General features: G+C 49.7%; 1 protein-coding gene across 1 annotated transcript in view; it reads right to left on the reverse strand.

Moving 5' to 3' along the window:
• Positions 1–25,411, reverse strand: part of TBXAS1 (thromboxane A synthase 1) — a 127,374-nt gene that overhangs the window by 18,790 nt on the left and 83,173 nt on the right. The window contains exon 9 of the mRNA XM_081148131.1: positions 22,143–22,454. Coding sequence (XP_081004257.1) covers positions 22,143–22,454 — 312 coding nt within the window. The remainder of the gene's footprint in view (positions 1–22,142; positions 22,455–25,411) is intronic.

Raw genomic sequence — 25,411 nt, forward strand, 5'->3', positions numbered from 1 at the left:
GGCCACAGGACGGCAAGTCAGCACTCCCTGCCCCCTGAGAGAAGGTCCTCTGTTTATGGGTTCCTTTCTTCATGCATTTATTTGATGTGTTTATTTATTTTAGGGATCTTGCTAGCAGACCCTTTCTAACAAGAATCCCACCTGTCGGGCAGGTCCCTTAGCACCCTCCGGGCTTAGCACCCTCCATGCTTACAAACTGCCTCTTCCTTCCCCTGCCGAGCATCCTGCGGGGCGTGGGCCACCCCGTGCCTGCTGCAGACCCCCGTTCTAGGGCTGGGGTGGGGATGGGCCGCGCATGCCCTGGGGGCGGACAAGCCCAGGGCCCCCCTCCCCTCCTGTGGGGCCCTGGGAACGTGAGGTGGCATCGTGGGGGCCCCAGAACCTGCCTGGGCTGGGGGTTGCAGGGATTGGAAAGCCTTTCCCGAGAAGGTGAGGCTTGCGCCGAAGCAATTTTCAGACAGCATTTGTGTTCTTTCACACAGAAACAATAAAAGCACTTAAACAAGGTTTTGGAACAAAATTGAAACGAGTTCCATCAGAGCCGCACATTTACGGCTGTTTTATTGGGAGCCGTGCTCTCTGTGGTTTACGCCTCCCTGCTCGCGCCGACCACGTCGCAGCCCATATATCGTGGCAGTGCCAGTGGCACGTGTTAATCACGGCAATTAGTTTTGGCCGCGGATCTTAAGGAATCGTTTGTTTCTTTTGTCTCCCGGGTCTGCTGCTCCCTGTAAGGCGCCATGTACCAACAGCCTCGATCCATTCTCCCTGTTTCTCCCAGGGACCTAGCCCTAAGGTGCAGCAGACCCGTCCCCCTAGGTGCCAGAGTGACAGGGTCACTCAGGGAGGCCCTGAAGCGGGGGACCAGCCACTGGAGGGATTTTTGCAGGATCATAGGTCCAGGCAGCCAGGGGGCAAATCCACATGCATGGACCAGGTGGGGGCAGGGGTGGGGAGGGAAGCTTGGGCACCTGGGGGACAGAGGAGTAGCCCTGAGGGGGTGGGCACGGCTGAGCTGGAGGAGGCCTATTGCAGGGCCCTTCTTTCTGCCCATCACAGTGTGACAGCAGATGGGCCCCCAGCAGCTCCTGGGGTGACAGTCTCATAGCTTTGCAGGGTCCAGGGTAAGAGGTTGCAGGGGTCAGGCTCAGAGGTGGTGGGATGACCTCCCAGCAGACCTAACTAAGGAGACTGGCTCCCCGGAGGACAGACGGTTCACACGGGTCACATAGGAACAGGTCAGAGGCCAGCTGCCCCTCCAGCTCGGAGCTCTCCAGGCGGCCACTCGCACCAGGAGGCCCAGGCTGTCTTGCAGGAGCTGGCATACCCTGCCCATAAAGCGGCACCCAGGTGTGCGTTTGACAGAGGAGTGTTGTGCTGAGACAGAGCACCCCCCTCTGTGCCCTCAACGCCAGCTGCTGCTCTTGCAGGTGACCTCTGCGTCTCCCCTGAGCCAAGACCCCGAGTGACAAGGAAGCAGAGCACAGGCGATGTGGGTGCATGGTGGGGACCAGGGAGAGAAAGCCTGGCCGGAGGGCAGAACCAATGGCATCTTTGGAAGAAGGGAAAGTTCCGCAGCTGCATTGAGTATTTGTTGACTGAGTTCTGTGGGGCAGGCACAGGGTGGGTTTCACTTGTATCATTTGGTTGAATTTTTATTTTACGGATGAGAAAACTGAGGCTCAGAGGATTTTGTGCAGCAGATCATTGGGCAGAGAGAGGGTGGAGACCAGGGGAAATATGGAGTGTGGGGTGAAGGAAAACCCAAGTCTGCGTGATCCCAGGGGCTATGACAACACCAGGCAGAGGTGAACAGCAAAGGAAACCTTTCCCTTCCTCATTCAAGCGGGTCGGGTTGCTCTCCACTGTGACGGCCAGATTTGTCAAATAAAAATACAATCAATCAGTTAAATGTGAATTTCAGATATGCAACGAATCATTTTTTAGTATAAGTATGGCCCCAATATTGCATGAGCTATACTTATACTTAAAAGAAAGATTCACTGTTCATCAGAAATTTAAATTTAACCAGGCAACTGTATTTTATGTGGCAGCCCTAGGTAAGTAATAAATAAACAGCAAACTAGAGGGAAAGTTTCCAAAGATTAAGACTTTTAAGTGCCCCAAACTACAAAACTTTGTGCTTTAATATGATCATAAATTAACAGCTGTATTATATTATGCAAATTTATGTTAAGTTATTCACTATCTGTCATCACGCTCCAATAAAAATTGTATATATGACATTTAGGAAAAAATGACATCTTCTGATAAGAGTTTTGCTCTGCATTTTGGTGGCGTTGATTACCTCGGGCCCTGCAGCAGCCACAGACGCGCAGAGCAGGAGCCTTTGTGAGCGAATCACTGAATTACTTAGGGTCTATCTAGAATTCTCGAGGCCAGTCCTGGTGAATGGACTGTGTTGTTTTCCTCCATCTTAATGCCTTTCCGAAGAAACACAGCTTGGCAGTGAAATAACGGGCGAGAACACCCCTGACTTTCATCTAGAAGTTGGCGGTTTCCCACCAATAAAAACTGTGTGTCTCGAAGGTTAGCTCCACTGGACACGCAAGAGGAGAGATCATCTGATCTTAAATCTCTGTGCCTTCTCCTTTCTTGGTGATTACACACAAAGGAAAAACCCACTTTCTGCTGCTTCTTTGCCTTAGCAGAGCTGCAGAAATGCCCACCGGTTAGCTAATTTAATATTCAGAACATAATAGAGATCGATGGCTTATCTTCAGGCTGATCTGCTTCATGTTTTAACTGATGACTGTCATTCTCTTAGTGGCTCCTGGTACACCACCAGTGTTTGTGTTTGTCTTTAGCATTTAGAATTTTTTAAAAAAATTGTGGAATCCTGTTTGTGGCAGCAATGCTGGTGTCTGTTCTGGGATGGAGGGGTGAAATCTTGCTCGGGGAGCATGACACCCCCAGAGTGGTCCTGAGAGTGGAGGCTTCGGGGAGGACAGGGAGCCAGATGGCTGTGAGGAATCTTTGAAGAATGCCAGGCCAGGCTCGGAAGACAGGCTGTTTGCAGCAGAAATTGCGGGGAGGAGGGCAGGTGAGGCCGATGCAATTAAAAAAGGACTCTTTGTTCATCCAGAAGAGAAAATACAGACACTGAGGGAAACGTCAAAGCGGCGTGCTGGGGGCGTACTGTGCCTGGTCCCCCGCTGCAAGGCAAATTCGTCCTGCTCCGGGGTGGGGGCAGGGCAGGGGCCCACTGTCTACACTCGGTCCTCCCAGAGCCGGTGACAGGCCGTCAGAGCACACAGAGGAATAAGCATGGGAATCAAAATAACCACACCCGCAGTGACTTTAGCTGACCTCCTAATGTCCATTGCCTCAGTGTCCTCATGTGCAAAATGAAGGCAGTAGATTGAATGATTTCTAACTTTCTTTCAACTTTAGCTTTCATGCATTCATTCATTCATTCAACTAACATCAGGCACCTACTATGTGCCTGGATGGGATGACAAAGAGAACCCTGCACTCGTGGTGTCCACAGCCGAGCTTGTCTAAGGGCCGAGGAGCAGAAGCGTGTCATCTTGCCTAAGAAAAGAGGAAGGAAGAGGGGAGAGAGCATGAAACTCCTTCTAAGGTGGCTGACTCCGACTTTCTGAAAACGACTAAGGACGGCAAATCCTAAGAGGAAAAATCTGTTGCTTTCCTGGTCACTGATCCTCCCAACCGAGGAAGGAGAGGCCTCTGATGACCTGGACAACTAGGAGGACCTGATCTCTGGAAGTTTCTGTCCAAGATGGAGCACCCACTGGAATGAATTAAACCCGTGGCCCACTTCTCATTCCGGCCGATGCGCATGGAAATGAAGGAAGGAATCAGGAAAAACCCGCCCGGCACCTCCACAGGCTGCGGTGCTTGATGTGGGGGGTGAGATGCGGAGGCATGGGGTGTTTTCAAGCCTTCTTTCAGGTGTAGAAAAGAAAGTGGACATTCGACAGGGTACTGTTGAGATACAGCAATGCACAGATTTGTTTCGCTAGATTATGGCCTGTATGACCAGAAACCTCACGGAGCCTGAGAAGGACGTTTGTCAGGACACCCACACACCTTATTAAGTGAGCAAAATGTTGAGGGACAGGGAGAGAAAGCTACTAGATACAGTGATAGATGACAGGTTTAACGTGTGAATTATTCCCGAGGGAAGAAGCTGTCTGCCTGAGACCCAAGGGACAGAATGAATAGAGAAATTCCTGATATGTTGGACTTTATGTAGAAAAAATTCGTACATGGAAGTACTGATAGGATTTTATTTTAAGACACCCAAGGGCAGACAAGGGCATGTCAATTTGTCAAATGTTGAGTAAAAAGAAACAATATACTACTTTTTTGGCTGAGGTTTCTTTCTTCCCTTTGCTGTGGACTTTTATGTTGTCTAATCTCTTTATTGGTTGCTGAAGTAAATTAATTTAGTTTTTCTTGTTATGGTAAAGACTCATCTGGACTTGCTAGGATTTCTTAGTTTTTCAGAGCTGAAAATACAAGTAAGAATGCCATTTGTCCTGATAGTGTCCTTGGTACTTGGTGGCAGAGGACAGCGAGAAGACACCCAAGACAGGAGGTAAAAATGGCTTTGGGAACTTCCTAACACCTTGACAGAGACTTGGCTGTCACATGCTAACAGATGGTCATAAGTGTGTCTCTAAGTGTGTGCTAAGCCACTTAAGACAGCGGCCTGCCCTCAGAGACCTCATGATCATTCCTAGGATAGCACCAAGGGAGGCTGGGGCTTGTGGATCTGGGTTCAGTGTAACTTCTGCTTCCACCTTGAGCTATTTGTTTAATCTCTGAGGTTCAGCGTCCTAATCTTTAACATGGGGAAAAATATCAAATTGATCATTAGAATTTCTCAGAACAGCATTAGGCACAGAACATGTAGTCAATGAATACTAATTCTTCTATTATTATTTTCATCATAATTATTATCAATACTCATTGATATCGAATACTTGACTCCTTGATAAAAACAAGCTGGAAACAGGGCGTTTCTGTAGGAGATCTTAGCACAGCCAACGTAGATGCAGAGTTATAACCGGCCACGGCCACAGACTGAGAACGGAGAAGATGGACAATACTCTCGAAATAGAATAGGGGAGCCACAGTGAACTGAGCCCAGAAACAACACTACTGAGTGTGCGTGTTTTATGGAACTTGAGACTTTTCCATTAGATGCTTCTAGGAGATTTCTAATTTGCATAATGTTCTTGGTTAGTAGGACCTATTTCTTTATGGAGTTAGGTCAGATTTATTTATCACATAAAAGTTATTATGAATAATTATGGTGCTCCATAAATGTTTACTGTTATGATGATGGTGGTGGTGACCTCTATCATTAGCATCTTTCAGGTCTACAAATCACTAAATTGCAGCCAGGCTGGGGAATCGTTAAATGAGCTTTTCAGAGAAAGGAGAGGGGATGGGGGAGGGAGGGAGAGAGAGAGGCAGAGAGACCGAGGCTCTGGGCAGCCAGAAACACTCCCTGAACCCTGAGATAGCACATGGCCTGTGAGGGAACCTCCCTAGGTTGTCTTGTCTATGAGATGGAGAAATAGCTATTCCTGCTCCTAGACGTGGGACACAGAGCAGATGACCACTTGGGTTTGGTATGTTCCATGTCTAAGGACCATAATCCTGAGACTGGTCCCCTGGAGTGTCTTGCCAGGCCTCTGTTCCTTGGCTCTGTGGATGGGTTGGATCCGAACCACCGCACCATCACAGAAAACCCACTACTTCCTGGGGACTCCATGAGTGAGTTTTCCAAAAAGCAAAGAGCAACTCCAGTAGTTATGTAGAGTATTTATATAAAGTTAGTTGTGTTATTAATAATGCAATGCAAGGATTAAAGTGAAGTTGGTACACACTCCGTGGGAGTGTGGCCATGGTTCTCCCCCCGCCGGCATCTTACAGTCACTTGGGGGCTTTTAAAGAAGGGCAAGGCCGGCCTCGCTGTAGAATCTCCTGGGACAGATCCCAAGCACCTGCCATTTGCAGAAGTTCTTGAGGACTCGGATATATGAGTATAAGGCCGCTCTTGGGCCTTGATTTGCATGTGGGTCCCTGGTCTGGGTGGCCACATGGATAGGAGAAGGAACTGTTAGAAGGTCTGTAGTTGCCTAAAGTCAGGTTCTGCCTGGAGGTGGGCTGGGGTCTAGTCTAAAACCTCGGCCCCCTTCAGCTGGAGACTTGGGGAACTTGGGGAGGGCAGGTGATCCTGCAGTGCAGACCCCCTGGGAAGCAGCTGCGTGTGGGGAGATACCAGGAATCAGGCATGAAGAGCAGCCGGTTGGGAGGCAGGGCAGGTGGCTCCTTCAGTCTCAGCTGCTCCCCAGCTCCCACTGTGTCCCAAGGACTTTTCTGAGCTGAGATGAAAGTGGCACTGAGCAGTGGTTAAAGGTGACCCCAGCCGGGACAGCACCGGACCAGACATCCAGCAGAGAGGGAGGACCATGCTCGGGCTCTGTGGTGACACCAGAGAGGAGCAGAAGGAGGCCAGCCGGCGATCAGGCTGCAGGATGAATGGCTCAGAGGCACAGCCCAGGCCCTCCACCGGAGAGCATGATGCCGAGGAACCACGAGGAAACGCACCTCCTGAAACACTCCAGGGGCGTGGAACCCCAAGAGGAAGCCCGGGCTGGCTGGGGAAGGACTTCTCCAGCGACTGAGACAAAATCGGCTTCACACAAAGGGGAGAAAAGCACCAAGAAGGGGTCTGTGGCGGTAGAAAGCAGCCTGGGGCACAGTCTCTGTTTCAGGAATGAGCCAGGGACGGGACGGCACCAGGCCTGAAGGCGCCCACGTGCCCTTTATCCTGAACTGTGTGGGCGAACTCGGGGGACTGGGGACAATGTCACGCAGTGAGGGGCAAAGCCACAGCTAACCCAGGAACGCTTATCCTCAGGGCCGAGAGCCAGGATGGCAGTCACAGGTGGTGCCAGCAGAGGTGCCCGATGAAGGTGTGTGCCCCCATCCCCCCGGGCAGTGGCGTTTTCTCAGTGCCATTGAAATGCCATGCCAACACAGCTTCAGGCCCCCACCCGGGGAAGGCAGCCTGGAAGCCGCCTTTATAGAAGCGCCGAGGGTGACACTGGCCCCGGGCAGGCAGGGCCTCAGGCGTCCAGGGACAGTGTCAGAGCCGCCAAATCGCTGGGTACTGAGGTGAAGTTGAAAAGAGCAGCGACGGAGTGGCCAGGACATGTGAGCCCCAGGCCAGGCCAGGCCCCTTCCTAGCGCATAACCTTTGACAAAGTATCTTCTCGAGGTTCTGGGATGGCCGGCCTTTTGTGTCACTTGGTTAGACCATGGTATCCGGTTATTTAATCAAGCATGGGTCTTGGTGTTGCTGCGAAGGTGCTCTGGGGTGTTTGAAATCTACTATCTCTTGACTTTGAGTGAAGGGGGTTGCCTCTGACAACGTGGATGGACCTCATCTAATCGGCTGAAGGCCCTGAGAGCGAAACCTCTGCCTCAAGACCGCAGCCTTGAGTCTGGCCTGCGGATTTCGGACTCCCCAGCCCCACTGTCAAGCAAGCCAGTTCCTTAAAATCCCTCTCTCCCCTGTGGTCCTGCTCGTCTGGAGCTCCCTGGCCACGGGGCCTCCTTCCCCCCACTGATTAAATGGGGATGTGACGGTTCCTGCTTCAGGAAGTTGTCGTGAGGATGAAGTTAGCACTTGTATGTAAAGTGTTAGCTCAGGGCCTGGCACATACACATCCAACGATCATATCATTGCCAGAGAGAAAGTCCAGTCCACTCCTTCCTTCCACAGATAAGGAAACTGAGGCACAGAGAGGGGGTGACCCCAGCATGTATATGTCCACCTGCCACTGTGCCCAGAATCGTACATGGACTTGCTCACCTAACCTCACGACAATCTTATGAGCTATATACTCATATCCCCATTTTACAGACAGGAAAAGTGAGGCGTGAAGAGCCAATGCCAGTCCTCTACCTGCACTGCCAGCGAGGGGCAGCTCAGGGCCTCTGTGTGCCCTACGGGAAGGGCGGGGACCAGCACACAGGGCCGGTCCCCTGGGCAGGGAGGAGCCCAGGTGTGGCCTGAGCGCCACTGGGAGCCACTCCCTCAGCGACAGCTTTGCAACTGCTACCAGCCAGCTAGTGAGTGCCACCCCCAAGGAGGGGTGAGAACTGCCCCCAAGGAGGGGACCCCAAACATAGTGGGTGATGGGACAGGCGTAGCTCACTGTGCCATTTTCATGAAAAAGTTTGTTCTTTTTTCCAGAAGGACCTCCCTCCTTCTCAGCCACTCAAACCAGTTTCCCTTCGAGTCAAACTTCCAGCACACAGCTAAGGAGATGAGGGGTTTATTCTCTCCCTTCCAGCCTTAAATTACTAATTAAAATGTCTTCGAGACGAAGCCCATTGCCGGAAGGGCCTGGGCGGCTTTCTAAAGCTGCTCGTTCGTAACCGGAGGGAAGCCGATGCTCTTCTCATCTTTATAATAAGGGCGCTTCTTGCAGGGCATCCGTTTCATGCTTCCTGCAGCTCCGACCCCCGTTTGGTCCCAGCAGGGGGAGGCCAGGGGAGTTTAATTACATCCCTCCTATAGGGAACATTCAAGGAATGAGGCTTTGAAAAACAACTTATACTACCAAAAAGGAAAAAAAAAATCAAATTAAGCGATTGAGAAACAGGCATTGCCTTTTGTGTCCTAGAGACCCAATCTAAATATTTGAATTTTAAAGACAGAATTCTAAGTGCTTAACTTTTTAAACCATACACATTGCAATTCATAGGGGAGTCAAATATCCTTTCTGATCTGGAATATTCATATGCCTCGCCTCACAGGCTCATGTGCCTGCTATTTCCCACATACTAGATTCAGCTATAGTACAGAATGCTAAACACACACACATGCACACACACGTGCACACATGCACACAAAACCAACACCAAACATAATGTTATCCACAGTCCTGGGGCAAAACAGGTTTACCAGAAAACTCAGAATAAACTAAATGTCTGGCCCACAAGCAAATACTTTAGAAAGGTCTCTTATTATCCACTGGTTTTCCAATCTTTCTTCCTCCCTCTGTCTCTGAGGTGCCCAGGGACTGGCTGTTGGTGAGCATGGCAGTGCCCCCTCAGGCAGAAGCTATTCACTTGCTGGCTGCTAATAGATAAATACCATGAACTGAGAGAGGAGTAGACAAGGGTCAGTAGGGGGGCAATTAGTGAGGGCAGGTTTCAGCACAACATAGGAAGACCTTTATCAAGGACAATGGAGGAGACCATAGGTAGTAAGTTCCCTGTTCCTGGGAGCATTCAAGCAGAGCAGCATGATCTCTCAGATATCTGTTCTGGATGAGAGACTTCCCTAGATGGCCCCTAAGGTCCCCTTGGAGCCTGAGGGCCCTGGTTCCTTCCTTTCCTTGGGGTAACAGATTCTGGGCATGAACTGGTGGGTGTGGGAAGGGGCGTGGGGACAAAATTGTAGGACTATAGGCACCGCTTAGCGCTGCCTCCATCTTCCTCAGCAGTGGTTTCTCTGACCCCAGTCTACTAGGATGAGTAACCATGTGTTTTCTCCCAGGCGTCTCCCCAGGCTTCCCCATCTCCAGGTTGTTTTCAGATAGTTAGAAAAGAGTGGGGCACTAGCATTCATTCATTCATTCATTCATTCATTCAACTCCTATAAATCAGAAGCCTCTGCGCCAGGCACTGTTGGAGGCCCTGGGATATATCAGAGTGCCGAGCAGACGGGAGTCCCTGTGGGGACTTGAGTGCATCACCCCTCCTGAGAGTAGTGGCATTTTAATCACTGGCAATCGGTGGAAACAAAGGCAGGACCTCTAATGATGACATTTTCCGCCTAGTAGTGGGTTGATGGAAAGGTTCTCAGGGAGTAGGAGTCTCTAAATTTGCCCCAGCCAATACCATTCTGCTCCACTGGTGGAAAATGGTTTGGGTCAGTAGAGTCCAGTAACTTTTTTTTTTTTAAGTGTGTTTATTCTTTATCCCAAGAGCTAATTGTTGGGACTAAAACCCACACTTTTGATGTTGTAAGAGCCCAGAATGTGAGCAATAGTTAAATAAATGAGCCATTCATTGGGAATGTAGCTGGATGCCAAGTGGGCCCACAGAAGGCCAGGCTTCACCTGCGGAGCTCACTTGCCCAAGTTTATTTTTAACCCTTTTCGGGATTGATGTGAACCGGCCCCTGCAGCTTATTTGCTTAGCAAAGCTCAGCCTCTCCAGAGGCCCAGATATTGAGCATAAAATACTCTGAGTTGCCGCATGAAACGCCCCAAATATATGCTGATTGGTGTGTCCCCTTCCCGGGAGGGCCATCTCTTTGCAGGTCACCTCTCCCTCTGCCACGACAGAATTGCTCTGCAGGGACTCACTGCGGAGGGGACTCGGAGCATTAATTGCTAAAAATTGCAAGAGCTGAAGTGCTGCCCTTGATTAAGCCTGGCGGCCCCAAACGCCTGTACCTTCCTCCCGCTCTTCACCCGCCGCCCGCCCCACCATCCCGCTGCGAATTTACAGGCTCCTGGGCCAGCCAGGCCCCCAAGGGGACAGTGGGTCAGGAGGTGGCGCAGGGAAGCCTCTGCGTCTCTCTGGACCTCGGGAACAGCCAGAACACGAAACAAGGAGACCAAATAGTGCTGCGAATCTTGACGAGAGGAGAGAGAAGAGACAGCCAGGACATGGGGAGGGACAGGAAGGGAGCAGGGAGAGGAAGAGGCAGGTCCGCAGTGGCTCCCTGAGTCCCTGGATGGCGCAAGGCCTGGAGGTGTGGCTGCCACAGCCAAGGCCCTGGGAGCAGTTCAGAGTCAAGGTGGGTCAGTTTTCCCAGCGGTCACATGGGCATGGGCTTTGATTATCCCCTGGCAGTGTCCCCTGGGTGGTGGCAGAGGAAGCTCTTGGCACTGAGCAGCCCACGTTCACAGCACAGATGGCCACGGAGAGGCACAGTCTACCTTCCTGCGGGTGTCCCCAAGGAAAGAATTGGCAGATGACGACCTGGATCACAGAACTGTTGTGTGTGTCTAATAATCATATAGGCAGGTGAAAACTGGGGCTCTGCCACCTGAGCCAGGTGGACTGGTCACCCCGCTTTGGGGACTCTTGAGTTATCTGCTGATGGGGCACAGAAGTGCCCCCCACCCTGTCTTCCTTCTTCCTTTCTGGAGCAGGTGCTTTGGCAGCAGGGCCACCAATCAACTTCCAAAAGGGAGTTCTAGGTACACACCCAGAGGGCCCCTCTTGTAGACCACCAAGACTTCTCTGTGCTATTAGTTGTTGGGGTGCCAGGGAAGGGTGAGAGTCTACTTCTCTGGGGGCAGACATGTCTAGAATGAAGGACAGGATGTGGGCAAGTCGGACACATTCCAGGGTCGCCCCATTGCAGCTCCTGCCCCTGCGAGAATAGTACAGATTTTGCTCAAGGTCCCCAGGGAAATAGCATCAAGGGAGTTGTTTTGGCATCTCAGTTGGAACCTAAAGTCTACATTAAGGGCTTGTTAGGGGACCTTCGGTCCAGGTGGAGCTCCCTGCCTAAAGGATCTAGCCTGATGGATGTGATCCGGCCCCAGGGCACACGTGCACACTGAGGGAGGCTCTGGTTGCCATCTCCATTTGCCTTGAAAACAGCCTTCAATCAACTCAAGAACTCTCCCTAGCTTCCCACCCTGGAGAATATTGTTTAAGGAGGCCAGATAATTTTAGGGCTATGGATAATACACTTCTTTTTTTTTTTTTTTTAAGTATTTATTTATTTTTATATACTTTTTTTTCAAATATATCTTTATTGATTTCAGAGAGAGGAAAGGAGAGGAAGAGAGAGATAGAAACATCAATGATGAGAGAGTATTGATCGGCTGCCTCCTGCACGCCCCCAACTGGGGATCAAGCCTGCAACCCGGGCATGTGCCCTGACCGGGAATCGAACCCTGATTGCCTGGATCCTAGGTTGACACTCAACTGCTGAGCCACGCCCAGCTGGGGGACAATACACTTCTAAAGACACTCAGGATTGGGTAATTCCCCATCACTTTATCTCTCACTCAATAACGTGAGAGTGGCATCATTATTTCTGGAAAATTTCTGAAACTTTTAAATTTATTAACAAACGGTAAATCACCACAGAGCCTCAGTACTTTAACTATCATTAGAAATAATCACTTGCTACATAGATCACAACCGATAGAGACAGAGGAGGGTTTAGAAACTGGCTGATTGCAGCGTGGGTCATGGGCCAGCAGCCTCCGGGAGCTTGCTGGAGATGCAGAATCTCAGGCCCCGCCCCACACCTGCTGAGCCAGCACCTGCTTTTGAACAAGCTCCCCACATTCAACTTTGAGACACTCCACCTGCTGGCTGGTACTGCGGCCTCTGGCCCTGCTGGTGTCCCAGTTCTTGTTTTTGTTTTACGGTTTGACTCTAGGGCTGTAAATTGTCCTTTGTTCCCACCTCTTTCCTTGTACCTCACTGACTTGTGTTCTGCATGCTGCTCGGATCTGTAGGAAAGGGACTCATCAGATGAACCACTATTGTCCCGTGTGGCTGGGGAACGCCTGAGCTTATTTTCCTAAAATGTGGGCCAGCAAGACCCGGGCAGACGTAGGCAGGAACCCTTTCCAGTGGGGAAAACCCATTTCCAGGTCTGCACTTGAATCTTACAGTCAACTCTGCCCTACTCCCTGGGTGAACATGACCCTGAAAACTCACCCTGGGTGGGATCCAAACTGAGAGACATTTTCCACCCCCACAGTGAGGATGAATTTGCGTTAAGCTATTTGCATTTTTTCAACAAACCCTCCCCCACTTACAAAGGACGTGTATTTATAAAACAGCTAATTGGAGGCTCTTTTTTTAATTTTTTTATTTCCTTTTAATGTAGCCACAGAATATGCTGTTTTCCTTTGAGATCCCCTGGCTGCTTCAAGGAACAAATCCTCAACCTTGCTCACATTAGCAGCATGAGCTAATCAGCTGAAATACCCAGCATGGAATGTTCTTTTATCCTTCAGAGAAAAAGAGTAAGTTTATTTTAATTAGATATTTGTAATGGTTACAAAGCAGCTCTTCAAGAGAAGTTTCCAGAATCTGGCCTTCCTTCTAAGGCATAACCATGCTCACATTATCCTAAAGAGGGGCTATATATCAATCTAGCCCAATTTGTGATAAATTTACAACTGGGTTCTGCACAGATTTATAACAACAATTAAGCAGAAGGAAAATGGGTCATAAATTTTTGGCTGGCACAGTCCGGCACCAAAGAGAAAAGAGAGAATGGTTTAGCCAGATCAAAAGTCGATAATTTCAGCATAAAATGCTACAGCTAGAGCAAAAACAATTTATATGGAAAGAAGTTGTTTTTTTCTCTCTCTCATTTTTCTCAAAATTAGATCTTGGAGAACACAATGAAGCATCCACATTGCAAAGGTCTCATTAAGTCACTGGCGTGTTTTCTTAATTTTACCAGTGGTACAAGTGCTACAAATCTCTCCCTTCTCAACTCTCGATTTTAATGAATGCACCTCCCCTTCAATATGGCTAAGAAGACATGGAGAAAAGAGGGCCCTCCAAGGGTTTGGGTGACTTGAGAAAGAAGGTTTTAAGCCGCATATCGATGGTGGGATGAGAGGAGGGAAAGCCAGACCAAAGTTCAGACAAAGCCAGTTGATTTGGAAGAAAATATGTGGCTTAATGAATCAGCCTAGAGGCATGAATTATAAAGTGGATTATAACCATATTATAAACTGAAACAGAAAGGAGAAAAGTAGTGGAGGCCACTTGGGTCAAAACAGGCAGTGAGAGAGGGGGCAATGCCGGGCAGAATGCTTGAGTTGTAAAACATGTGCAAGATAATCCTCAGTAGTGAAGGAAGGCCTTCGAGTTTCGTTGCACGTACCAGAAATTCAGTTCTGCTCAAGGTAGAGCACCTGAATTATTGACTTTCACCATGGACAGTTTCGCATCCTGACTGGGAAAGGATGCACTAAGGCCACCTGTCCACCCAGGCTGCTTTCTAACCAACGGGGAAGCTGCCAGTGGCTCTGTGGAAATCGCAGGACACTTGGTATGAGGTGGCCGCATCCTTTACAAGAAGCACCTCAGGGCAGACCACACACATCATCGACAAGTGCACACAGTACGCGGTACCAAGCGCTGTTGGACTTACACCGGTGACTTTGGTAAGTTCGTTTTTAAAAGTTCAGAGGAAGGGGAGTGTGATTGCATAATAAGAAATTTAAAAGTGAGAGCTTCTAATTTGGGAACCACGGATTCCATGGCCATGGGCGGACACTGTTCAGGTTCTATGTACCCTGGTGGGTGCACTTCTATGTATGTGGGTGGACACACTGTTCAGATTCTATGTACCCTGGTGGGTGCACGTCTATGTACGTGCGTGGACACACTGTTTGGATTCTATGTACCTGGGTGGAAACACTGTTTGGATTCTATGTGCCCTGGTGGACACACTTCTATGTTCATGGGTGAACACACTGTTTTCTGGCCACTTGGCAGCCATTAACCCCCCTCCAGTAACGGGGTTCTGGGACCCACTGGAAATCTGAGGGGTTCAAGTGAGGCCCTACCTAGACACTGATGTCAGCGATGGGGCCAGTGACTCAGGGTAAGGCAATCAAAGCGTCATATTCTCCTTGGCCACGGTGCTTGGTTGAGGGGCACACCCAGGACCCAATCTCTATCCCTGAGATGCCCAGACTTTCCCTGAGATTTCCAGGACAGACACTCTTGCTGTTTTGTGCTGGACCTGAATCTGCTCTCCTCTGCCCCTTAGCCTTGGCCTATGAGGAGATTAGAGGGATGTATAGAAAATGTGTCAGAGCAGGGAGTCATCAGGCTAGAGAGGATTCTTCCCCTGTCCCTAGCCAAGGAAGGGGTTTTAGATGGAACTGCTCCTAAAGAGTGGCCAGTTGCCTGAGCCTGGTGTCTCACTCCAGGTGGTCACCAGCTGATGTAGCAGAATTGCTCATTTGCCCTCTCTGCCCATTTGAGGGCAAGAAAAGTAACTGGAGAGAGATGCCAGGGCAGAGAGAGGGGACAGCAGAGAGAGCAGCCACTGTCAGTGTGGCCAAGATGTGTGTCTCCTGTGGGCCATGTAGACACTGTGGAAGGCATCAAAGCTGCTCAAGAAGGGGGCTCAAAGCTGCCACCAGGAGACCCCATCACCAAGAAGTGGCAGTGGGAACTGGACCCTCCTCCCCCATCAGGGACTGGTGTGATGGGGAGGTCCCAGGAGCCCCAGGAGTGAATAACTGGTGTCCTCTCCATGCCAGAGGCCACTGCAGAGAAGGCACTGAGAGAAGCCCCAGTTAAGCAGGATTTGGGGATATGTCCATGGCCCCAACCCTGGGAAGAGAAGGGGAGGAAAGGAGGATGGAAGAAGAGACAACATTCCCTCCCCAGGGCAGCTTCCTCAGGCCACAGGTCAGCCCGAGCTAAGGGGATGGAAGAGTGTTAACTTGGATCTGAGGCTGAAGTTTTAAACTGGACCAGAGTGGTTTGGACTTTTTAATGCCTAAAAGTGACCAGAAGCTTTTGAGATCTCTCTGAGGTGTCATTAAGGAAAGAGAAAGAAGATTCATCAAAGCACATTGAAAAGAAATAATTGGAGAAAACACAAAATGGTTCTGTTTGTTCAGACCTCTTAGTTGAGACTGTTCCAGATATTGGTTACACAGTTGTCTTGAGACCATAGGCGAGATCCTGTCTGAGAATGGCGTGTGCCCAGAGTAGAGCTGAGAGACGAGACGAGAGAACAACCTGGGTCCCAGTGACAGAGTGAGAACCCCTGCGTCGAGCCATACCTGAAGGTAGCCCTGCTCTCTAGAGTTTTCTGATATGTGGGCCAACAAACTCCCTGAGCCAATCTGCTTTGAGTTTTCTAACACCATAAACAGAAAAATTCCTAACTGACACAGGGCACATACATAGTCTTTTTTTTGAAAAGAGGGAAATAGGTTTCATGAGATTCCCATAGGGTGTTGCCGTAAAAGGATATGACTCAGGGAAAAGAAACTGTAGAGTTCAAATCCAGCGATCTCATTGAGAAATACAAGGGAAGGCCATCTATGAGGAGTGTGGGGCTCTACAGGGACATCGTGGAAGAGCTAGGTCAGGACATCCTTGGGAGTAGCATCTGCAGCCCGAGTCTGGCATTAACTGGCGCTCAAAAAATATTTGTTGAATGAAAACCAGCAGGAAAGATAGCAAGTCATTCTTTATGCACTAATTTTCAGGAAAGTATTTAATGTGTGAACATTTATCATCTGCACTTCCACGTCCTGACAGATGGTCCATATTAACAAAACTCTGATTATAGGAAGGAAAAGAAGAAAAAAGAAAAAAGAGAACCTACAAATATTTATTGAGTGCACACCATGTGCAAGGCTATACTATTATTATTATTATTATTATTATTATTATTATTATTATTTATCTTTATTGTTGAAAGCACTACAGGTCTCCCATTTCCCCCCCCAATTGATCCCCTCTACCTCCCTCCCACCCCCTTCCCTAGGCCTTCACCCCGTCATTGACTGTGTCCATGGGTTATGCATATGTGCATATAACTTCTTTGGTTAATCTCTTCCCACCCTCCACCCTCCTTCCCTCTTTCCTCTGAAATATGATCGTCTGTTGCATGCGTCAGTGTCTCTGGATCTATTTAGTTCATCAGATTCTTTAGTTCATTAGCTGCTTCTTAAAGAAGACCCTTCAGCTTTTCCTGTAGTGCTGGTCTGGTGGTGATGAACTCCTTTAGCTTTTCCTTATCTGAGAAGCTCTTTATCTGACCTTCAGTTCTAAATGATAGCTTTGCTGGGTAGAGCAATCTTGGTTGTAGTTCGATGTTTTTCATCACTTTGAATATTTCTTGCCACTCCCTTCTGGCCTGCAAGGTTTCTGTTGAGAAATCAGCTGACAGTCGTATGGGGGCTCCCTTGTAGGTAACTAACTGCTTTTCTCTTGCTGCTTTTAAGATTCTCTCTTTGTCTTTAACCGTTGGCATTTTAATGATGATGTCTCTCGCTGTGGGCCTCTTTGGATTCCTCTTGTTTGTGACCCTCTGTGCTTTCTGGATTTGTAAGTCTATTTCTTTCCCTAGGTAGGGGAAGTTTTCTGTAATTTTTTTTTCAAATAGGTTTTCAATTTTTTGGTCTCATTCTTCTCCTCTGGCACTCCAATAATACGAATGTTGGGCCTCTTGAAGTTGTCCCAGAGGCTCCTTATATTATCTTCATATTTCTGGGTTGTTTTTTCATTTTGCTCTTCTGGTTGGGTGTTTTTTGTTTCTCATGCTCCAAATTTCTGATTTGATTCTCAGTGTCCTCTACTCTACTGTTGATTCCCTGTTAATTATTCTTCATTTCAGTTCCTGTAGCCTTCATTTCAAATTGGTACTTTATTATGTCATCGATGGTCTCTCTTGTTTTTGTCATACTCTTACTAATATGCTTGAGCATCCTTATAAACAAAATTCTGATCTCTGTATCTGTTAGCTTGCTTGGATCTATTTCATTTAGTTCCTCTTCTAGAGATTTCTTCTGTTCTTTCCTTTGTGACATTTTTCTTTGCCTCCACATTTTGGCTGCTTCCAGGTGTTTGTTTCTATGTATTAGGTAGAGCTGCTGTGTGTCCTGGAATTGGTAGAGTGGCTTTGTGTAGTAGGTGTCCTGTAGGGTCCAGTGGCTCAGTCTCCCCAGTCACCTGAGCTGGGCCTTCCAGGTGCTCCCCTGTGTGGGCTGTGTGCTCTGACCTGTTGTAGTTGAGCCTTGGTTGCTGTTGGCGTCACTGGGAGGAATTGACCCCCAGGCCAATCGGCTGTGAGGACCAGCTGCAGCTACAGCCAAAGAGCTGCTGTGCTGGAGACACCCCTGTGGAGCAGGATTTACTTCAGTGGGGCTTTGGTGTTCACCGAGTATGCCCCTTGAGTGTGTCCCTCGTGGATGTGGTAGGGTTGTAAACCAGCATGGTCGAGTCTGACCACCAGGTGCACTGTCTCTGGGGCCTCCCTGGAGGTGCACAGTCAGCCTCTGCCAGTGCCTTGCCCAGGGCCACCCAGCATGAGCTACACAGCAAACCGTAGATGCTGCTCCTTGTGCTGGGCTTGGAGATGCCCAGGAGAGGCCCAGCTATGAGCCAGTGCAGCTGCCGCTAGTGCCAGGCCTGCGGCCGCTTATCAAGCCGTATGGGGCCCGCTGCTGCTTGTTTGAGAGATTTTAGGAAAGTCCTAAGCATGAGGCTCGAGAGGCCACTTGCACAGAAAAGCCCCTGGGAATGGCCTGGATGAGCTGCAGGTGGGGAGGGGCGGGGCCTCCGGGAATCACGGGGCGGGGCCAAAGGCGTGAGTCACGTGCTGGCGACTCAAACATGGCGCCTGCCTGCCGGCTGTGCGGGGAGGACTCGCCACAGGAGCCAAGGCCTCCGCCAGCCCTTCTGCCCGGGAGGAAGCCACCCTCCAGCTCTCGCCCGGATCTCAGGCAGGTTAGTTCCCCCCGAGTGTCCCGGGTCCTTTCCGGCTGCTCCCGGCGCTGGGCTCAGAGGGAGCGTCCGAGTGAGTCCGTGCCGGGCCCTTTAGAGGAGCTGCTGGGGCTCCCGCAGCCTCCGCGACCCTCAGCCACAGTCCCCGCTGGTTTCACAGCCCAAAGGTGTGGGGACGTCTCTTCCTGGCCCTGCAGCCCTGGGCTGGGGGCCTGCTGTGGGGCTGGGACCCCTCGCTCCTCCGGGAAACCCCCGTCGCCGAGATTTCCTCCCGGGTTTACCCCGCGGCACTGGGTGTGGGCCCGCGGCCGAGTCTCTGGGATCGAGCCCCGATCCGCCCGCGTCTCCGCCCCTCCTCCTGGTCTCGGTGCTGCTTCAGTTCCCTGGTTGTGGGGCTTCTGTGCAGTCGGTTCGCAGGAGGCTCTGAGCGATGGTGGTTCTGTATTTTAGTTGTGATTCTGATGTGGCTTCAGGAGGCAGCAGGTGCAGCTGTTACCTACGTTGGCATCTTGTTTCCTCCCAAGGCTATACTATTATTAACACCATTGTGACTACCGAATTTAATTTTTTAAAGAGAGACACAGTATTCCTGTTTCTCAGAGATAGTCCCAACTGTTACCTAGAGAAAGAAAATGACCTGGAGGCTTGCGTGGCTGGGCAGAGCTTTGGGCTCTGTTTCTCCTTAGAACTGGGTCTGGACCCTGAGAGTCTAAGGCTGTCTACACAGTGTAATGAGGGACCACCCACCTCAAAATCAGCTGGGATGTTAATTTTAAAATGCAGATTCCTAGGTCCCAGCCCAGACTTATGGAATCAGAATCTCTGAGGGTGGAGCCCCAGAACCTGCATTTTAAACATCTTCCCAGATGGTTTTCTGTATGCTAAAGTTTCAAAACGTTACCTACTAAAAGTTTCTTCGCCCATGGGCCCTCAGTGCTGGGCAACATTCTGCACAGCCCAGTGGGAGGTGGCCCTCTGGGGAAAGGAACCCCCATTCCAGGCTGGGGAGATTTAAAGGGGGCCAGGGTTTAATAAGACAGTGTTATCTCCTTGATAACAGTCAAGGTCATGTCGGAGGTGAGGGGTTGAGTTCGTGAGGGCCTCTGACGGGAAGCCTATGGAACACTCCCTGTGGCCTGCTGGGAGAGGAACACAACCAGATGGAGTTATGATGGTGCTGGTGGGACTGACTCCTAGAACCCATGCTCTTTACGTGACACCACACAGTCCAGACTTGATTTTTTGCTGCCTTCTATTGCCCTGGGGGGTTTTATTGGTTAGGGAGGTATTGTTTTAATAGACATAACTTCTTATTTTTCTCTATATTTTGTTGGTCATTTTTTAAATAAACATGTTTTTATTGATTTTACAGAGAGAGAGAGGAAGGGAGAGGGAGAGAGAGACAAATATCAATGAGAGAGAACCATTGATCAGCTGCTTCCTGCACGCCCCCTACTGGAATCGAGCCCTCAACCCAGGCATGTGCCCTGACCGGGAATAGAACCGGTGACCTCTAAGTGCATGGGACAGTACTCAGCCATCTGAGCTGCACCAGCCAGGACTGTTTGTTTTTTTTGGTTTTATTTTTCAATTAGTGATTAAATTCCCTGAAGGTAAGGATCATGACTTCTAACTGTATAACCCACTGCCATATCTGCGAACTGCTGGGCACTCACCAAAAGCTTAAAAGTCTTTAGTTTGACCTGCCTTTGGGTTATTTAAGACCAGTCTTCACTGCCTTCCTGGGATAACAGCCAGAACTTCCTCTGGGAGGTGTTCTTCCAAGTTCTTAGTCATCTAATTTGAGTATGATTGGCTTTGGGGGTGTGACTGACTGGCTCAAGCCCATCCAGTTCCCATTCTGGCCACAATTGTTGCTTCAAGAATAGGCAGTGACCGACACATTCCCATCGGAATGAACCTCACATCTCTTGCTGAGAATCTGGGGCCAAGACACTCTTTGCTCCATTGATTATGAGCAAGGAACCAGTAGTCCGAACGTTCTTGGCAGGCTGCTTGGGGTTTTGAGAGGAGAGCAACTGAGAATGAGGCCACACTAAGGAAGCACAACCAAGAACTAGAGACCCGGGACCTGAGCACATCACTGAGCCCTTTACAAAGATTTGCCTAAAGCCATGTCTATTCCTGAGCTGCTCAATTTTCTCTCCTAACAAGTCTCCCCACCCCCCTTTTAAATCAGTTTTGTTTGGGGTTTTGTTACCTGCCAGCAAATACATCCTAATAGATGAGCCCTTCAGCTCCTGGCATTTCTCTCGCAGTATGTACCCCTATCATCTTTGTTCCCCCTCCTCTCCCTCCCCAATTAAAAAAGCCACACAACTATCAATAAATTAGGATCCTATAGGTGGTGGGAGTGGGTAGCAGGGTGATTTGGATTCACGGCTGATTGAGACTCCATGCCCAAAGAATATCGATTAATGGATCAATGTCAACCTGGAGGGGAGCCCTGTCCTGTTCAACATTGTAATCAATGACTTGGTTGAAATAGGAGACACGCTTAGCAAGTCTCAGATGATACAAAGCTGGAGGAATTGCTAATATGACAGATGGCAGAATCAAGATTCAAAATTATTTTGACTGACTCGAGCAATAATAAGGATAAATATAAACACTCGCATCTAGGCTCAAAAATCAATTGTACAAGCAGTGGATTGGGGAGACCCAGCTTGGCAGTTGTCATAACCTCGTGGAACTTTGGGTTGACCGTAGCTCATGATGAGCCAAAGCTTGAAGCAGTTAGTAGCACAGTTAATGCGTTGGAGAAGGCAGACTAACCTTGCCTTTACTTCCCCGGTGGGATAAAGAAGTAGAATTTTCTAGGAAGCAATTTTCAGCTTGATATATGAAAAAAATTCTAATAGTTCCAATAACAGAACGGGCGACCTCCCAAAACTGGATGCAATAATTACATCAGAATATAATAGGAAGGGTTCTATTACGGTGGGCTTCCTTTTATAGCACAGATTTAGAAAATGATTTTCTTTAACAACTCGTGAGTCAACGCAATACACACACAGACATCCAGAAAAAAATGACCCGATAAAGTAGTCTAGCTCGGCACCCTTGAACCTGTGCTTCAAGTCCAGGGAGGAAGGGTCTCCTCTAGAAGGGAGATCTGGAATCTGGACTCGGCACCCACGGGCCCCATTTAGCTGACTCCGTTTATAGGCTTCCTCTCCTGTGTTTGCCCAGCCTCTCTTATGCCCACTCCTGCCTTCCAATTTGGCTTCATTTTCTGCCTCACACCTGCCTCCCCGAGCATGGCAACTGTATAGTCAGAGCCCCGGGAAACCACGCCGTCTGCCCCATCCCTCACCTTTGACCCTGACCCACGAGGACTTTGCAGCGTCCCTGAGCCAGGCCTGGTTTCATGCACTGCCCCAGACGGAGCAGGCACGTGCACAGCTTTTCCCATTCCTTTTTCCCCTGTTGTTCTGAACACTCCATCTGACCTGCCAACCCAGAGGGAGGGAGCAGGTGGCCCACGGCCCTGGCCCATCTTATAAACTTAGAGTGTGATGTTAGCAAGGCAGTGAGCAAAACTCAGGTTCACTTCCACGAACACAAGATCAATTGTCGTGCGGGTTTCACATGGGCCGCTGCACCCAACTTGTACTCACATATTTCTCTTTAAAACGGTCCACCTCTCTCAGAAGCTTCTCTTGGCAGTCAGGGTTGGTGGCCAGTAGGTAGGTGGCAAAGGAGAGTGTGTTGGTGACGATCTCGTAGGCAGCGATGAGAAAGAGGACAGCCTGGCCCACAACCTCATCTACGGTCAGAGGCTTGGGTGGGAGTCTGGGCTGGGGCCTCTGGGAAGGGTTGGCTGAGCATTCATCAGAGAAGACTTGTGTGACGATGTCAAAGCTCTCCACGCCCACAGAGGTGGCAGAATATCGGGCATCCAGGACCATTTGGAGGAAGTCTCTTCGCCTCTAAGGGTCAAAAGAAGAAAATGCACATTTTGGCCCAGGGTCGCATAAGTGGGGTTTCTTGGAGCACAAAACAAGGTGTTCATGTGCAGCTTAAAGGATAGAAGGAGGGTTCTTGCTGCGGGGCTCTCTGGGACGGCGAGAGCCTGGAGCCCCCGAATGTCCCTCAGTCTGCACTCCTTCACAGGTTGGGGCAGCAAAGAGCAGACAAAAGTGATGAGGCTGTCTATCTGGGCCGGTCAGAAAGATGTTAAACCACTCTGGTGAGTAAGAAAAGCAAGCTGCAGAACAATATGCACAATAGAAGCTCATTTCTATAGAAGCAGTCAATGGACAAGGCACACAATTACGTATATTTGTCCATGCATAGAAAATCTTTAGCAACGTTCATCCTCATGGGGAGCTGGGGGAGCTGGGGAAAACTGGGGGCTTTTGTTTTTTACTTTAGCCATGTTTGTACTGCTGGTTGGTTGGTTGGTTGGTTGGTTGGTTTGGCTGGTTGGTCGGTTGGTTTTTCTAACAATAAAACAATTGAAGCATCGTATAGATTTAAGTCAAGGCTGAATGTTCACTGTGCACAGCTCAGGGCTCTATGGGCGGACGTGCTTTTCTCACACAGCAGGAAATTAACAGAACCTGGGGTGGGGGGTGGGGGGGTGGGGATGGGGGGCTCGCTTGGGTGAGGCTTGTCTTCAAAGCCTCCAGGCTGCACTTTGCACCCCTTACCCTAGCCTCCTCACATCGGGTCCCTGTTTTCCTCCCTAGCCCCCTACCCCATTTAAGTGATTAGAGCTGTCTCACCATTTTCCCTCGTCTTCCTCATCAGCAATGTGCATGCTCTTTATATTCGTACTCTCACTAATTGTAACCACAGAAGCATTTACATCGTGCCTTAGCCTTGGCCAAGTATGTCCCGGGCACATCCCTTCTTTGAAAAGCTCTTTAATGTGACGAGTGACAAACAATATGTTACTCTTTTCAGAAGCTTATAGAATTAAACAGCAAAAGGAGAGTATCCGAGTATTCTAATTTCCAAGGACGTTACTTGTTGTAGCATTTTCTCGGTTTATTGGCTCCTGGATTTCTGTTGCGTGAATAATCTGTGCCACACACATCAGCACTTAATTCCACCCTCTAAGATTGTTGTTGTTTCACACCTGGTTGCTCTCTTCCTTCTATAAGAATAGAAGTGTCTCCAGGGCAGGACCCTGTGCCCCACCCCCACCCCAGGCCTGGGATTGTGCTGAGCACATGTTGGGTATGCGATAAATAACTCCGTAAATAAAAATGCAGTGCAGTAAATGCATTCTGAGGGAGGCTGTGTTGGGCTTGCTTACAATTACTTGCCCTTTGGAACAGGAACCTTAGATTGCGAGACTTTTGCAGCTATTCTGCTTCTCAGGTCTGTGACCTTGGGAGGTGTCTACTGAGATACCAGCAGCAGGGCTCACAGCTAAACCCAGGTATCAAAAACCTTGAGACTAAGGAGGCGGGGCCTCAGCATCCTGCTAGCCTGCTCAGGTGGGAATAGCTGAGAGAATGACAAAGGGTCAGCCCAGTTGGCCCAGCTAATTCTGCTTTCCAAATAGTGTCCTCAAAGGACAGCTTACCCCAGCTTCCTTCCTGCTGCTTGATCAACATCTGGGTGGCTGTGGTGGCCCCATTGCTAGTTCTGGTCCCGTGGAGGCAAAGGTGGGGCATAATGGCACGCATGGCAGGTGATACCCTCTGCTACCTCAGCTCCTGATGCCAGCCTGGGACCCCAGAACATCCACAGGCCTCTCGGCTGGTGTGTCTGGAACTTCTTGGTGTGTGACACAGTTGTGATCCCTGAGGCTTGCTCGTGGCTTTGCTGGAGTGGGGTGAGGGCAATGACAGGAGGGGGCGGGCACAAGCATATCTTGGATTTTCTCAGAGGCAGAACGCAGCTGGCATCCTCTCCTCTCCTCTCCTCCCGGCCGAGACAGGCTGCGAGAGGGTCATCGAGCCTTGTACAAATCTGTCTCAACCTCCAGCTACAGAGGCCAGAGAGGGCTGCTCTCTGGGGCCTATGCCTGGAGAGGAGCATTAGTGCAGATGGCTTTCTTTTATTTGCACTGTATCTCGGAGGCTATTTGAACACTGGCCATTTAGGACCGAAACGCTGCTGGTTTATGGTTATATCCAAGAAAAATACGCACCCTGATAGATGTAGGTGTCTAATCCACCCATCGGCTAGAGCTTAGAAAAATATTTACCTTTTAACATCTGTGCTGCATTTTCCACTGCGCAAACACACATCTGCTTGATGGAATGTCTGCAGAGTTCAGATGGGTTGGGAGCAAGTTTGCTTAGTAACCGTATAGCTCTGTCTTGACACGGGCAGCCCTGGGTTTGTGGTCGGGAGGTTTTTCTCAGATCAACTCATTGTTTGAAACAAATAGCTCTCGAGTTTATAAAAGGAAAAGCTCCAGGCAGTCCCAGTAATTGGATCTTTAATAACCCCTCACCTCTTAGTAAGCCATTGGGTGTGACAGTTTTAGGATTTCACCCTACTCCACAGCCAGTGGGTTTCAGGCTGAGCTGGGGTAGGGGATGCGGGGTGAGTGACCTGTGCTCTTCGAGAAGCCCTTGTCGCTGCACTGAGGCTTGAAAATGGGGCTTTTTTCACTCTCCTTCCCCAGGCTCCAGCCTCTGTTGTAGGCTGCAGAGCCTGGCCGGGGGATACTATTAGCTCATTTTCCCCACACTCAGCATCAAGCTGAGTTCACGGTGGTGTGGGCCTAGGGGCTGTGAGCTGTGTACACCTTCCCCACCTTCTGGACCTGGACACCTTTGCTGCCCAGTCTCCAGAGGACGAAGCTGGGCAGGGCGAGGCTGTTGCTACCTGGGCCTGCCCTGTGCATCCGGCCACTCCCTGACCCCTGATTTCAGTCTCAGCCCAGGCTGACACCATTAGACCTCACGTCCTTCCCTTGTCA

This window comes from Miniopterus schreibersii, assembly GCF_964146895.1.
Source record: "Miniopterus schreibersii genome assembly, chromosome: 9".
Classification (NCBI taxonomy): domain Eukaryota; kingdom Metazoa; phylum Chordata; class Mammalia; order Chiroptera; family Miniopteridae; genus Miniopterus; species Miniopterus schreibersii.